This window comes from Bos grunniens, chromosome 3 (genome assembly GCF_055505025.1).
Source record: "Bos grunniens cultivar Pamir isolate PY7600 chromosome 3, Bosgru_T2T1.0, whole genome shotgun sequence".
Taxonomy (NCBI): Eukaryota; Metazoa; Chordata; class Mammalia; order Artiodactyla; family Bovidae; genus Bos; species Bos grunniens.
The window spans coordinates 91,598,015-91,614,934 of NC_141167.1; the positions used below are offsets into that span (position 1 = coordinate 91,598,015).

The 16,920-nt window shown below is 36.8% G+C and overlaps 1 protein-coding gene across 10 annotated transcripts in view; it reads left to right on the plus strand.

Moving 5' to 3' along the window:
- MAGI3 (membrane associated guanylate kinase, WW and PDZ domain containing 3) overlaps positions 1–16,920 on the plus strand; it is a 292,911-nt gene that overhangs the window by 181,405 nt on the left and 94,586 nt on the right. For all 10 annotated transcript variants that reach the window (XM_086391923.1, XM_086391925.1, XM_086391926.1 and 7 more), the window contains one exon: positions 13,269–13,388. Coding sequence is in view for 5 of the 10 variants with exons in the window: in XM_086391922.1 (XP_086248048.1) it covers positions 13,269–13,388 (120 nt within the window). In the remaining 5 variants the exon portion in view is untranslated. The remainder of the gene's footprint in view (positions 1–13,268; positions 13,389–16,920) is intronic.

Sequence of the window (16,920 nt, forward strand, 5' to 3'; positions counted from 1 at the left end):
ATTCCACAGAGCACAACTGTGATCCCTAGGAGAACAGGATGGAGATTGCACACAAAAGAATCCTGTAATTTCATCAGCTTTCTGCCTGGAGGCACTTTTGAGGCTATAACACGTGGAGGAAGAGCCTAGGATGAGTTTAGCAAACTCTGAGTTGAGGGTACAGAAATATGTGTTCAAGAATTCTGAAATGTTAGAAATTTGCAGAGCTCAGTATCAGAGAGGAAGAGATATGAAGAAAGCTGAGGCAAACTGGATAGGTGCCTTCTTGGATTTATTGCTGAATACTAAGCTGAGAACGTGACTTCACAGAGCAGGCAAAGAGCTCTCTGTGAGCTGTAAGGTTAACAATTCCCAGAGTTTACACAGGGCCAAGAGTAGTTTGAGTTCTAACCAACCTGAGTGGAGAGACCCCATAAGGGTCATGGCTTACTAGTAGTGTTAAAGAGCCCATAAATTTAGACCCACTTTAACAAAGTTTAATTTAAAAAGTCCCAAAAGGATCAAGTGAATATGCATGTAACTTATCTAGTTAGCAAAAATAAAGGAAGAGAGGGAGGAAAAGGGGGAAAAATAAGAACGCTTTGAAGGAAGACAAAAAAATCTAGACACTGAAAAGCATCATATTCATAATGTCTAGTGTCTAATAAAAAATTACTAGGCATAAAAACAAACAAAAAAATGTGACTCATAATTAAAAGTGAGCTGATTAAAGAAAAAAAAAAGCACAGAAATGACACAGATAATGACCATACCAAACATTTTAAAGTTATCTCATAAATATGCTCAAGGATTTAAAGGACAAAATGAACAGAATGAAGAGAAAACAAGATACATATTTTAAAAAGGAACTATATGGAACTTCAAAAACTTACTGGATGAGTTTAACATATTAGATTAGAAACTGCAACTGAAAAGATTGCTGAACTGGAAGACCTAATATAAATTAATCAAACAGAAACATGGAGAGGAAACAGAATACAAAAGTGAACTTTTAAAAAGCAATCAGTCAGTCAGAGAGAGAGGGACAGTTCTACTTTTGCCACAAAGCACTTCCTCATACTGGGTTTACCCTCTTATTGTAAATAATTGGGCAAGATATCTATAACATCTGTTTTCAGACCTTGGATTACAGACAGAACATGACTGTGATCTCTTCATATTGACCTATGGCACACTATCAAGCCAAAGTGCGGGAAGCAGAACAAATATTTGAAAAAATAGTGGCTGAAATGTTTCCAGGTTCAATGAAAACTATAAACCAGTGGATCTAAGAGTATCAACAAACCTCAAGCAGTAGAAACATTAAAAAAAAAAAGTCAATGTACATCGTAATCTAATTGCTGAAAACCAGTAATAAAGAGAAAATGTGAAAGGCAGACAGAAAAAGAGATCATACAAGGAATATAAATTAACTATAGACTATCAACAGAAACAGTACAAGCTGGAAGCCAATCAAATGTTATCTTCAAAATGCTGGAAGGAAAAAGATGCCAACCTAGATTTGTATACAGTAAAAGTATTCTTAAAAATAAAAAGAAATAAAATTTTGAGACAAAAATAAAGGATGAGGGAATTTTTCTCCAGTAGATTTGTACTATAAAAAATAGTAAAGAAAATTCTTCAGATGGAATGGAAATGATATGAGAATGAGAACTAAAAGGAAAATAGAAAACTTCATAATTACATTCAAGATGTCAATACCAGCTTTAGAGAAAGTAAGCAAAAAATCAACAAGATTATAACATGAATAACACTTTCAGCCAGCTTGACCTAACTGTTACTTGTTAGAGCATGCCATCTAACAACACAGGAATATACATTCTTTAGTGCACATGGGCAGAGAAGGCAATGGCACCCCACTCCAGTACTCTTGCCTGGAAAATCCCATGGATGGAGGAGCCTGGAAGGCTGCAGTCCATGGGGTCACTGAGGGTTGGACACGACTGAGCGACTTCACTTTCATGCATTGGAGAAGGAAATGGCGACCCACTCCAGTGTTCTTGCCTGGAGAATCCCAGGGACGGCAGAGCCTGGTGGGCTGTCGTCTGTGGGGTCACACAGAGTCGGACACGACTGAAGCGACTTAGCAGCAGCAGTGCACATGGGACATATACAAATATAGATCATATTCTGGACCATGAAACAAGATTCTGTACATTTAAGAGGATTTCAATCATGTAAATACATTCTCTGATCCTAATGGAATTAAATTAGAAATCATTTACAGAAAGATATATAGAAAATCTCCAAATATTTGGAAATTAAGTTGCTACACTTCTGACTTGTGAGTTAAAGAATAAGCCACAAGAAAAATTAAAAGTATCACACATTTCACTACAGTATATCAATTTGTGGGGTGTTGCTAGAGCAGTATTTAGAGGGAAATTTATAGTAATGAATACTTACTTTAGAAAATAATAAAGATCTCTATCGATGATCTAAATTTCTAGCTTAAGAGCAAAGTAAACCCAAATTAAGTAGCAGAAAGGAAATAATAAAAAGCAGAAATCAATAAACTAGAAAATAGAGAAACAATAGAGAGAAATCTGTGAAATTCAGAGCTGCTTCTGGAAGATTAATAGAAGTGATAAACATTAATGGGAATGAGAGATAGTATCACTGAAAATCCTACAGAGGTTAAGTGGATAATAAGGAATTTTCTAAACTACTTATGCCAGTAAACTCAACAACTCGTATGAAATGTATAAACCCCTTGGAAGACAAAAACTACCAATGCTCACTTAGGAAGAAATAGAAGAACTGAACAGCCTTGTATCTATTAAAGAAATTAAATTTGTAGTTTTTAATTTTCCCGTAGAGAAAACTTCAGGCCCAGATGGTACTAGTAAATTGTTCCAAATATTTAAAGAAGAAATAATGTGAATTCTATACAGCTTCTTCTGAAATTTAGAACATTTCCCAATCTCACTCCATGATCTGAGCATTATCCTGATTCTAAAGCCAGATGAAAACATTAAGAGTATTAGACCAAAATTTTTCATGAACATAGGCTCAAAATCCTTTATTTTAGCAAATCAGTACATAGCAATATAGAAAAGGGATAACACATTTTGACCAAGTGAGATTTGTCCCAGGAATGCAAGGTTGGTATAACATGTGAAGATTAATATAGTAACCAACTAGAAAAGCCATATGATCTTCTCCATAGGTGCTGAAAAAACATTTGACAAAAATTCAACTTGAGTTCATGATGTAATCTCTCAGAAAACTAGTCTGCCAGTTTATTACTCACAGCCTCTTGGCTTCAAATCTACTCTTTTTGCCTACTTATGATATTGTCACATTTTCTCCTTACCATCTGGCACAATGTTGAGCTTTGTCAGTAGAAGGTGTAGGAAGGATACTGGAGAAAAAAAGAGTCTTCTTTTCCTGGCTTCAGTGTGCCTTTTTCTTTTTGCTTCTGCCTGCAAAAAGATACTCAGTTTCAGCAGCGCTCTAGCAGTCAGCTACCCAAGGGCAAGTTCAGTGGTACACATGGGTGGGGTAGGGAGGGGAGTGAGGGGTAGGAGTGGGGGGAGTCCCAGCAGTGAGTTCTGGAACAGGCTCACATAGGTGGCTTCATAAATTCCACCAGTGTGCCAGCTGAGTTCTTCACAGTTTCCTGATGAGTTCTGTGGGGAACCCAGCAGGCTCCCCAGATTTCAGCAAAATCTCTTGCAAATGTTTTTCCAGTGGGTTTCCAGCAAACCCAGCCAGTTTCCCAGCTGATTTTCTAGTAAGTCCAAAACACCCCGCTACATGTCTCTTCCACTCAAAGCAGTTTGCTGGTGAATTTTATTGGTACTCCAGCAGACCCTGCTCACTGATAGTGAACCAGCTCTGTCCCAAGGCCGCCCAGCAAACTTTTCTACCATCCAGTGGGCTGCTATGCACCTTCTCCAAAAAGGTCTGAATCTCAGACTTTGAGAGCATCTCTTTCTTCCAAGTTTTTTCCTTACTCGAGTATTCTTGTTGAACTCTAGGATGATACTCTTTAGAATTCTCTTTTATTTCACCTTAGTTAATTCTTTATACATATTTAATAATTCTTTACATAAGGTTGTCCTTGTTCAAGTTACCATACAGTTTCTTCCTCCTGCTTGGACCCTGGCTGTTAAAGGATTGGTACTGGTAGCAGTCCCAGGAGACAGATGCTCCAAGAAGGGATTTTAAGATTGCTTTTGGATGTGTACTTGGGCTTGAGCACAGAGCCAAATTCCTTCCAGCGGGAAGCAGGTTGCTGATAATTTGTGATAAGTGATATCGTCATTTAATCTTAGTATAACCTGTGGCTGATTGTGACGAAGTACCAGTTGAGCCAAATACCTTGTGAACCCTAATGACTGCTACACTTGACCATTAGAGCAGTAATAATGGCTCTGAACACTGAGGTGTGGGATGGTTTCTCCTGAGTGCACCAAGTGCTTAAAGAGAGAAAATGACAGCATAAAATCAAATGGGTTAATATTATTAAAAATTAATATAACAAGATTTTGATAACATTTTTAAATGGTCTCAGCCTGATACAGGCATTTGCTAACAAAGTCTTAAAAGAATGAACACTAACACAAAATAAATGCCAAATAAAAATCATCTAAAGTTTGAAAGATAATACTTCACATATTTAATATTTCAATTTTGCACTCCTGAAATGAAAATTTGAAGCATGTAAAGTATCAGTTGCATTATCTGATCACCTTGATCTTTGGTAACAAATATTCAGACATAGGAAAAAAAATTTCATTTTGCACTGATCATATAAGCTTGTTTCCTTTTTTAATGCTGAAAGTACTTGTTTTCTTGCCCTGATTGTTTGTGCCATTGAAGTCTATGTTGCTTTTACTTCAGATTGTAGACTAGTTTCTGATTTCAGGCTGAAGTGTTCTACAACAGCATTCACTTCTTGCACTTCTCTTATTTACAAAGCTCTGCAACTTGTAGCAAATATCAAATGGAGGAAAATATCAGAGAACATTGTTGAATAGTGTTCAGGTAACATTCAGATGCCCTGACCAGTGTTAAAAACATTATACAGAATCATGTTGAAGCTGCCAACTTAGGGTCTTATCTGGCCTTCAGTATTATATTTGTAAGAACAACCCACTGTTATCATCAGAGCCCTGACCAGGCACTTCCAGCATGGGAACAGCTGCAGGTAAGGCTGATGGATAGATTGTGACTGCTGCTCTCCCCTATGCTTGTGTCCTAGTCCCTGGAAATGTCAATGTTAACATTTCATTCTGCTTTCAGTGTTTCCTGCTCTTGCTTTCAATGGATATCAATAGATTCTTTCAAACCAGTAGCATCTCTATGTTAAATTATTAAGCTTTAATTCTCACAGTAGAAGTATATATTTTTTCCTCTTCATTTTCCCTTTCAACTCATTTTTCTTGGGATTTAGAAAAAGTAAATCTGTCAGGAAGCTCCAGAAAGGAATTCCTACATGGAAACAATAATGTAAAACAGCTATAGCTCTTATATTGTTTATGGGAATGCAAAGTAGTATGTCTACTTTGGACTTTTTCTTATAAAGTTAAGCATACACTTATCATGACCCAGCAACTCTACTCTTAGGCATTAACCCAACGTAAATTTAAATATAGATCTACCCAAAGACTTGTAAATGTACAACAGTTTTTTATATAGTATCTAAAATCTGGAAACAGTCTGAATGTCCACCAGCGGTGAATGCAAAATCAAATTTTGGCGTATCTATACAGTGGAATTGGAATACCCCTCAGTAATAAAAGGATATTGAACAAAAAACTGGATGAATCTCAAAAGCATCATGCAAAGTGAAAGAAGCCAGACACAAACCACTACTGAAATCAAATTAATGTGTGATTTCATTTATGTGAGCGCCTATTAAAGGAGAACTATAGTGTCAACAGGCCAGTGGCTGCCATGGGGTGGGAGACTGCAGAAGGGCACAAGGAGACTTTTGGGGGTGACGGTTCCCCAAATTCATAGGACTCTATCACGAGAATTAGTGAACTGCATTATGGGCAAATTATACCATTAGAATTAGTCAATTTTATTATAGATAAGTTATGTAAAGTGACCAAATCAGCTCCCATAATTCTATTCCTTCATACTATCAACAATTAAAAAATGAAAATTTGTAGAAAAATACCATGTATAGCATAAAAATAGCATAAAAACCGTTGAAATACCTACTTCATCTCTGACTATAAAGGGTAAAGATCTCTATAAGGTAAAATTAATGGACATTAAATATTTTGACAGATTTATTGTTCATGGAGTAAAGACTCAGTGTGGTAAAGATTTCAGTTCTCCTCAAATTGATTAATAGATTCAATCTAATTCAATAAAAATTTCAGCATTTTTAGCCTGATTCTAGAATTTATATAGAAAAGCTATGAATAGAAAGAAAATAAGAACTTTTCCTGCTATATCTCAAGATTTATCACAGCACTATAATAATTACAACACTGACAAAGGTGCAGGAAGGGCCAGTAGGTAAATGGGATGTAGACAGTCAGTCTCATATGGGCATTTCTGTATAGGATTCCTGTGACAGGAGTGCCATGGCCGATTAGAGGAGAAAATACTGATTTTTTTCAATAAATCTTATTGAATAAGCATTTGGGGAAAAAAAGGAAATTGGGCTACTACTTCCCATCAAACCAAAAAAAAAAAAAAAAGCTTTAGTACATTAAAGGTACTAGGTGTGAAAGGCAAAGCTGTAATACTTTTTTAAAAAGAATGTAGAATACCTCCATGGCCTTGGAAAGGATTTCTAAAGCAGAACACAAAACCATTAGCTCTAAAGGAAAGAATTGATAAATTTGACTACATTAAAATGAAAAACTTCTATCATCAAAGGACTGTTTATTTAAAAAAAAAAAAAAGGTGAAAGGAAATCACAGTGAGAGAAGATTCTGTTTTGCAACGTTTCAATAATGCAGGTAAGTAGGTAGGAGAAAGATGTCAACTGAACTGAGAAGTACCATTGGTTCCTATTGCATTTTCTCTAGCCAATCTTGTGTATCATCAAGTAGCAGCAAGTAAACACAGAATACACAAACACAGCTGAGTGTTGCTTTTGTTTCACTGTGTATGATGCCTGTTCACCTCAGTTTGGCCTCTTTTCTCAATTTGAACTTGTACTTTATCTTAAAGTTATTGATTTTACCTTTTGCCTTGTCTTTATTATTCAGTGTCCTCAACCCTCTGTACCTTTCTGTCAAGCTACCTTTTCATAGAAAATTTTAAAAACAAAGTATTTTATTTACTTTAGTATTTTTTATTAGGAACATAAAATCTACTAAATTGTATTAATATTTTTCATTGGGATTGTTATTGGCTTTACCAGTGCTCTGTTTACTGAGTTGCAGTAGAGTTTAAGAGATCAGCCCTATCCTATTTTCTCTGTAAGCTTTTCTTATTTTTGGTGTCTGATTTTGCAGAAAGCACTATTTGAAGAAAGCATATTTCAAAGCATATTTTTGTAGCAGAAACACCCCATTTGCAACCACATATATCTGGCAAAAGACTGCAGTGCTGAGACACAATTATTTCACATTTTAGCCTCTCTACAATTGGAATGCATCTTGCAATATGTGAAATATTTCAATTATAATTGCCAGGTTTTTTTTTCTTTTTTAGGGTAAAATAATGGTATATTTTAGAAGCTGTTGATTGCTTAGATTTGATGAAGTAATGTAGTATCTAGAATGTAAAGAACTATAATTGTACTACAATTGTAGTACAATTTAGACAGGCAGCCCAACAGAGAAGCGGCAGACTTGAGCAGCCACTTTACAACAGAAGAAATCTCTGTGGCTAGTAAATATATGAAAAAGAATGTTTACTCTTTTAAAGTAGTTGCACATTAAATACAACGTGAGATACCTTTATATACTTAACATGTTGGCAGAAGTTTAAAAACATGGTAAGTATTGATGTGGACACAAAAGGATGCATGTGGTATGATTCCAATCCCATCAAGTTGCAAAGCAGGCAAAACTAAGCTATGTTGGTCAGACATGCATTACTTAGTTGCTAAAAACATTTTTTTTAAAAAGAAATCATTATCACAAATGTAAAGATGATGGTCACGTTGTGGGCGGAGGGAGGGGGAGATTTGTAGCCGTACGAGGGGGCTTTTGGCATTGTAGTGGTGTTCTATTTTTCATCTGGATGAGTTTGCTTTGTTATTGCTTATTACTACTAAACTTTATTTAAACTTATAAATGGCTGTGAAAAGAGAAGCGAAAAGCAGAGGAGGAAAGGAAAGATATAAGCATCTGAATGCAGAGTTCCAAAGAATAGCAAGGAGAGATAAAAAAGCCTTCCTCAGCGATCAATGCAAAGAAATAGAGGAAAACACCAGAATGGGAAAGACTAGTGATCTCTTCAAGAAAATTAGAGATACCAAGGGAACATTTCATGCAAAGATGGGCTCGATAAAGGACAGAAATGGTAGGGACCTAACAGAAGCAGAAGATATTAAGAAGAGGTGGCAAGAATACACAGAAGAACTGTACAAAAAGAGATGTTCACAACCAAGATAATCATGATGGTGTGATCACTCACCTAGAGCCAGACATCCTGGAATGTGAAATCAAGTGGGCCTTAGAAAGCATCACCACGAACAAAGCTAGTGGAGGTGATGGAATTCCAGTTGAGCTATTTCAAATCCTGAAAGATGATGCTGTGAAAGTGCTGCACTCAATATACCAGCAAATTGGAAAACCCAGCAGTGGCCACAGGACTGGAAAAGGTCAGTTTTCATTCCAATCCCAAAGAAAGGCAATGCCAAAGAATGCTCAAACTACCGCACAGTTGCACTCATCTCACATGCTTGTAAAGTCATGCTCAAAATTCTCCAAGCCAGGCTTCAATAGTACGTGATATTTAAGCTGGTTTTAGAAAAGGCAGAGGAACCAGAGATCAAATTGCCAACATCCTCTGGATCATGGAAAAAGCAAGAGAGTTCCAGAAAAGCATCTATTTCTGCTTTATTGACTATGCCAAAGCCTTTGACTATGTGGATCACAATAAACTGTGGAAAATTCTGAAAGAGATGGGAATACCAGACCACCTGACCTGCCTCTTGAGAAACCTATATGCAGGTCAGGAAGCAACAGTTAGAACTGGACATGGAACAACAGACTGGTTCCAAATAGGAAAAGGAGTACGACAAGGCTGTATACTGTCACCCTGCTTATTTAACTTCTATGCAGAGTACATCATGAGAAATGCTGGGCTGAAGGAAGCACCAACTGGAATCAAGATTGCCGGGAGAAATACCAATAACCTCAGATATGCAGATGACACCACCCTTATGGCAGAAAGTGAAGAGGAACTGAAAAACCTCTTGATGAAAGTGAAAGAGGAGTGAAAAAGTTGGCTTAAAGCTCAACATTCAGAAAACTAAGATTGGGCATCTGGTCCCATCACTTCATGGGAAATAGATGGGGAAACAGTAGAAATAGTGTCAGACTTTTATTTATTTGGGCTGCAAAATCACTGCAGATGATGACTACAGCCATGAAATTAAAAGACACTTATTCCTTGGAAGGAAAGTTATGACCAACCTAGATAGCATATTCAAAAGCAGAGACATTAGTTTGCCAACAAAGGTCCATCTAGTCAAGGCTATAGTGTTTCCAGTGGTCATGTATGGATGTGAGAGTTGGACTGTGAAGAAAGCTGAGCGCTGAAGAATTGATGCTTTTGAACTGTGGTGTTGGAGAAGACTCTTGAGAGTCCCTTGGACTGCAAGGGGATCCAACCAGTCCATTCTAAAGGAGTTCAGTCCTAGGTGTTCATTGGAAGGACTGATGCTAATGCTGAAACTCCAATACTTTGGCCACCTCATGCGAAGAGTTGACTCATTGGAAAAGACTGATGTTGGGAGGGATTGGGGGCAGGAGGAGAGGGGGACGCCAGAGGATGAGATGGCTGGATGGGATCACCGACTCGATGGACGTGAGTTTGGGTTATCTCTGAGAGTTGGTGATGGACAGGGAGGCCTCGGGTGCTGCATTTCATGGGGTCGTAAAGAGTTGGACATGACTGAGCAACTGAACTGAACTAAACTTTACATATATGTTTTCTGTACATTTCAGAATAAAACAGAAAAAGGAGGGAGTGATCAGTTATGTCAAAGGTTGTTGATTTGCCAGGTTATGGACTGAACCTTCACCAGTGGGTTAAGCAAAGTGAGACTTCTGATGCACAGATTGTCTCAGTGGGGCCGGTTGGGGCAGTTATCTGATTGGAATGGGCTCGAGAAAATGAGAGGAGAGGAATTGGACACTGAGGAAGAAGAACTTGGAGGAATTTTTATGTAAAAAGGAGCAATATAATGTTGATTGGAGGGGATGTGCAAAGCTTTACATTAAGTGTTAGAGAGTATCAAGAGTAGAAAGGTAAATTTTCTGGAGTGCCGAGGGCAGTGGAGTTGGATAGGGGAAGGTAGAAAACTTTTTATGTGTATGAGAGTACATTATTTGAAGGGAAAAGTGAAAATTTATAATACATTTGTAAAGAGAATTAACATTCAAGTTACTTTGTAAGTCTTGGAAATATATATGCTAGAATCACACATTTTATGTTTATTAATGGAAAGAATCATGATCACCATCTTGCTCAGTGACACTTTGCAGAAAGAGAACCAAGCCCAGGGGGATTTAAGTGCTTGCTCAAAATTTTACCACTAATGATTATCCTAGACTAAAATGCAGAGTTGCTCCTGCCTCTTGGGTCAGTGCCTTTTTTTTTTTTTTTAAATAAAATAGTATTATCTTTAGTATGATTTGCTTTTAAATTGGATTTTATATAGTCATTATGTTTATAGTAGAGTTTATTTAGATAATATTTCAATTAGCCTTTGCCACATAACAGACTACCCTAGAACTTAATGGCTTAAAATAACTATCATGTATGATTTCTCATGATTTCATGAGTTTGCTGAGCTCATCTGGACCCACTCATGTGGCTGGTCATTGACAGGTAAGCTGGCGTTAGAGGGGCTAAACTGGCCTCTTTCATATCTGGGCCTTGGTGGTGTTTATTGAATGGTATTCTCCCTCATCATTCAGTAGTCTTGTCTGGACATCCGTACATGTTGGTGAGACCATTCCAAGGAGGCAAAGACAGAGGTCTAGACTCCTGAACTTGTGCAACATCACACTAAGTTATTCAAAGCAAGCCTTAAGTCCAGTTCAGATTCAAGAAGTGAGGCAACAGGCTCCATCTCTTGATAGGAGGAGGTGTAAAATACATGGTCATGTCTTCCATCTATCACAGCTGCTAATCATAAATTTACTTTCTAAGATTAACTTTTACCTAATGTGGAACTGAAAGCTGTTAATTTGGGAACTCTAACAATGTAATTTTAATCAGTATATGAGAAACAAAAATTTGATATGAAAAAAAAAGTTAAAAAGGGAAGTTATGTTTTAGAGATTTTATATCCTCTGTGATATAAAACAGATAAGAAATGCAACAGTCTTTGTTACTTAGAATGTTTCCTTAATCATTATTTTCTGAGATTATTACCATTAATCATCATTGTGGGTTTTTTTCACATTACAAGATGTAAAAGCAATTAATAGCTTCCCATGAATTAATTTATAATATGATAGCGTATTTCCAGGGCCTGTGATGATTACATTTGTATAAAATTTTACTTAATTTATCTGACAACTATCTCATGAGTGCCTGCTATGGGATTTACACTGTGCAGAGACTTGGGGTATTGCTCTGAACCAAACAGATGAGGTTCCTGCATATTCCCATACCTATATGGGAAAGTTCTCTAAAGAAGCTTTCTCAATCAGAAGCTGAAGGATGAGTAGGAGTTAACTGGGGTAAGAGGGAAAGGGTATAGGAAGTCTTCCAAGGAGAAGAATGGCTTGGCAAAGGCCTTGGAGATAAGCAAGTATGAGGAACATTAAAAGAATTGGAAAAAAAAAATTGATTATGGCTAAAGCCTAGAATGTGAAAGGGGTGAGGAAAGAAAGAAGCTGAAGAGGTAGAACCTGGATTTTACATCAAGGATCATGGGAACCATTTAGAGGGTTTTTGCTCAGATGGTTTTAGAAAAGTCACTGATTGCAGTTTGGTTAAGGTCTGTAGCTAGGATGAAGACAGGGTTGAGCTCAGGAGACCAACAGTACAGCCCATTGGTACTGATATGGATTAAGTGGATGTAAGAATGAAGACAAGTATATAAATCCTATAGGTGTTTAGGAGATGGAATCAACCAGATTTGGTGACTAGGTGTAGAGTAGAAGGAAGAGCCGAAGGTTACTTCTCGGGTTTCTGCCTTGGAGTGCTGTTAACAAATAGGTAGCATAAATAGAGAAATGGGCTTGGGAAGGCATCCTTGGCAGGACAATATCCTAACTGTTTCCAGGCTAACTACCTGGATATCTTGTTTGTATTTTCTGGTATTTGAAGTGACATTTCCAATTTCAGTTAAAAAACTATTGATTCTTGTTCAGTGAAATTCAGTAAAGTACAGCACTGCTGCCATAGCTTGAATTTATATCCTGGATCTGAAGATTTTACTTTGGCGTTGAGTCCTTACTAGATAGAAATGTAGTGCTCAGTTGCTGTAGTGAATTTCATTAAGCAATTTGCTTGTGGCTTAATGTTTTGAAATTACTTGAAGAGAATAATGACTAAGCAGCGATATGTATAAAATTACATTTTGTGAATTCATACCTTAAGCCCTGAGCCCTTTATTAAGGAGTCTAAAAATAATTGCGTGGTTAATATTTGTTCAGGTTTTTAAAGTGGGGTTTATTAATAAAACAATTTTGAAAAGTTGTTTCTCTTTTTTATTGTCTTACAACTCTAGTAAGTAGAATATTAGTTTACATTTCTGCCAAGGAAAAAAAAATATGTACAGTAGCTACATGAACCTGAAGCCTTTCCTTGGTGGATTTACCTCTCCTTTAAATGTTAAGCATGAGAATTAAGGTTTAAAAGAATTAACTGTTGAGTCTTGGAAAGTTAAGCTTTCTTGGACACTAACATTTTAATCTTTGTAATTTTGAATTTCATAGCTATCTATAGATTTTATTAAAATATATTTACTCATCCTGTAGTATTATCCTACTTTGACCTAGGAATGTTAATTTGCCTCAAAGTCTCTTATCACTCTGGATACAATATATTCAATAGTGTTTCCCATGTGTTCTCTATAAACTGAATTTTCGATTATTTTCAATATTTTGTAAGTTTAAAAGCACTTTACAACCTATTTTTTTCTTTTTTTCTCTCCTTAGGTACTACAAGGGCCCCCAGGGATGGGGAAGTACCAGGGGTGGACTATAATTTCATTTCTGTTGAACAGTTCAAAGCACTGGAAGAGAGTGGAACATTGTTAGAAAGTGGAACGTATGATGGTATGTCCCCAGATATTGACAACAGCAGCCCAGAAAACTGTCTGATTGATCGGAATTATTTCAAATGGAATTTGATCAGTAAAATACCACTTTTTTAAAAGTTTTTTCTATTAGTCTTTGAGAGGTTTTTCTTTTGATTAGGCTATTTGTAATTTACTAATTAAGATGGGAATAAATGCATTCTGTGTTATTCTAAAGTTGATTGTAGACAGTGTACTAAAATCATTAAAGGTAGCTAGTTTGCAGTATTTCATAATAATTCACGTTCATTGTATTCACTCAAGCATTTGTGAGTTCTGTTTGTGGTTGGAAATAAAAATACTGTACCCTTTAAAAAATCTATTTACACTTTGGCTTTCTTGGAGAAAGAGAGTATAGATTTGAAGAGGAAAATAATAAAAAGAGAAAAAATGGTTTTCTTTTCATAACTGTTTTCTCTACTCGATTCTAGGGAGTACTAATTTAAGATCAATTTCAACTTTTGAATGATTCTTTGTTAAATCTTTTTTATTTTCTGTATCTAACAGTTCTTCACTGGCAAACTTGTGCACTCCAATAGCACCCTGTATTTCTCCATCATTGCTTTATCATGCTATTATAATTGCCTTTTTCACAAGCTCTGTGAAAGCAGATGTCATGTCTTTCTTAATGTTATCTTCAGTTCCTAGAGATAGCGTTCAATAAATATCTGGTTGTGAATTCATCATATCCAAATATGCATTTGTGCTATCGAAAAGAGTAAGTCTTCATAATTTCTCTTTTTAGCTTTAGCAAGAGCTCAGGACAGGGAAGTCTTCATTTACTTCCTTCTTTTTCTCAGCAGTTTCATCTAGTCTGTTACCAATTGAATCTTTTCTTCCTTTGTAGCATCTTTCACACTGCCTTTCTTTATGCTTTCATCACCTCATTGTAGGCTCCCTGCACTGACTCATTCTGGCTCTGAGAGTTGATCTCATGTGTTCCAGTTTCTTCCCTCTCGCCAGTCCACCCTGCTCGTTGCTACCATACTAGTCTTCCTTGTTAAGTGCTGTTCTGGTCATTTCTCTTTCCTTCAGAATCTTTAATGATTTCCTCTTGCCTGCTAAGTTTGACCTAGCCACTCTTCCTGAGATTAGCATCCATGACTCATTCATTCATGTATTATTTATTTGACCCTTCTTTTATACTTTGTGCCAAGCACTACCAGAGGGACTAGAGATGCTGTGCTGAGCAACACTGAAATGATACTGACTTCATAAATCCTATATCTTAGTGGGGAAGGCAGTCAGAACACAAACAAGATAACTAAATTGAGATGTTATGAAGGAAACAAAAGCAAGGGATTTTTAAAGAAAATAATAGGAATGTCTAATTTAGATAAGATGGCCAGTGGAGACTTCTCAGAGAAAATGACAGCTGTTTATTTTTTATTTTTGTGCAAATAGCCTTCTCTCATTCACTTCCCTCTTATAGGCAACCATTCTGATGTGTTTAATGTATATGTTTTGGTTTATATGTGATCTTGCAACATATGTATTGTGTCTTGTGTACATGTATTTATTATTTACATCTGGACCATGTTCTGTATCTTACTAGTTTTAAACTGCTTTCACTTATTACTATTTTTTAGATTCATCTGCATTGCACACATATGTAAATATATGTAATTCACTGTTTTGTAACCATTGCACAGTACTCCATGTTGTGAATCCATTACCTAACGTTTCTCCTATTGACGGACTTCCAGTTTGCCTCCAACTCCTCATCACCACAGATCAATCTGCAGCATCCTCATACATGTCTTCTTACAAACCTGTGTGAGAATGTCTGTGGCATATATATCCAAGAGCAGATTGTTGGGTTATAAGGTAAACATATAGTTAATATGATGAAGTTGTTTTGGGTAGCTCTGCAGTCTCTATTCCCCAAGCAGTGCCATGGGGAGTTGTAGTGGCTTTAGTAATGATTCCACATCCTTACCAACACTTGGCACCATCCAGCTTTGTAATTTTGCCAGTCTGACGGTTATACAAGTGGTGTCTCATTTTAATTTTAGTTTCTCTGGTAGTCAGAGAGTTTGAGCATCTTTTCATATGCTTGTTTTTTGAACTTCTGCAAATTGTCTATTCATTTGCTTTGTCCATTTTATTTTTAAACTGGGATCTCAATAACATTTCTGTTTGTAAATATTTATATTAGATACTAATTTCTTATTGGATATTGATATTTTCTCCCATTGTGTAACCTAATAACCTTGTTCTGTGTTTCTTCATTAAACCAAAATCCTTAACTTTTGTCAATCAGAGTTACCACTGTTTTCCTTATGATTGGTGTTTTGAAATTTCATTTAAGAAGTCATTGTCTTTAATGACTTAAATTGAAAAGATATTCTATGTTTTTTTCTGTTAAGAACATGGTATATGACAAAGTGGCATTTTCCATATTATTAATTACTACCTGGTCAATTAAGAGGAAAAGCAAATTGAAATAACAATTACCCACCATTTCACATCCATCAGATTGATAGAAATTTTAAAGTCTGATAATTGTGGTAAATGGAAATCCACATATACAACTGGCGAGGGTATAAAATGATATAACAATCCCTTAGGAAAGCATCTTGGCAATACCTAGTAAATTCAAAGATGCACCTAACTCCGACCGAGCAGTTCCCTCTGTGGTTGCCTACTCTAGAAAAACCCCGTCGATGTGGATATGCAGACAGGTACCTGAACAGTCATTATCAATTCAGTTCAGTCACTCAGTCGTGTCTGACTCTTTGCGACCCCATGGACTGCAGCGCGCCAGGTTTCCCTGTCCATAAACAACTCCCAGAGCTTGTTCAAACTCATGTCCGCTGAGTCGGACACGCCATCCAACCATCTCATCCTCCATCACTCCCTTCTTCTCCTGCCTTCAGTATTTCTCAGCATCAGGGTCTTTTCTAATGAGTCAGTTCTTCGTAGCAGGTAGCCACGATATTGGAATTTCAGCTTCAGCATCAGTCCTCCCAATGAGTATTCAGGACTGATTTCCTTTAGGATTGACTGGTTGGATCTCCTTGCAGTTCAAGGGACTCTCAAGAGTCTTATCCAACACCACAGTTCAAAAGCATCAGTTCTTCTGCGCTCAGCTTTCTTTATAGTCCAACTCTCACATCCATACATGACTACTGGAAAAACCATAGCTTTGACTAGACAAACCTTTGTTGGCAAAGTAATGTCCCTGCTTTTCAATATGCTGTCTAGGTTGGTCATAGCTTTTCTTCCAAGGAGCAAGCGTCTTTTGATTTCATGGCTGCAGTCACCATCTGCAGTGATCTTGGAGCCCCCCAAAATAAAGTCTGTCACTGTTTCCATTGTTTCCCCATCTATTTGCCGTGAAGTGATGGGACAGGATGCCATAATCTTAGTTTTTTGAATGTTGAGTTTTAAGCCAACTTTTTCACTTTCATCAAGAAGCACTTTGGTTCCTCATCGCTTTCTGCCATAAGGGTGGTGTCATCTGAGTATCTGAGGTTATTGATATTTCTCCCGGCAGTCTTGATTCCAGC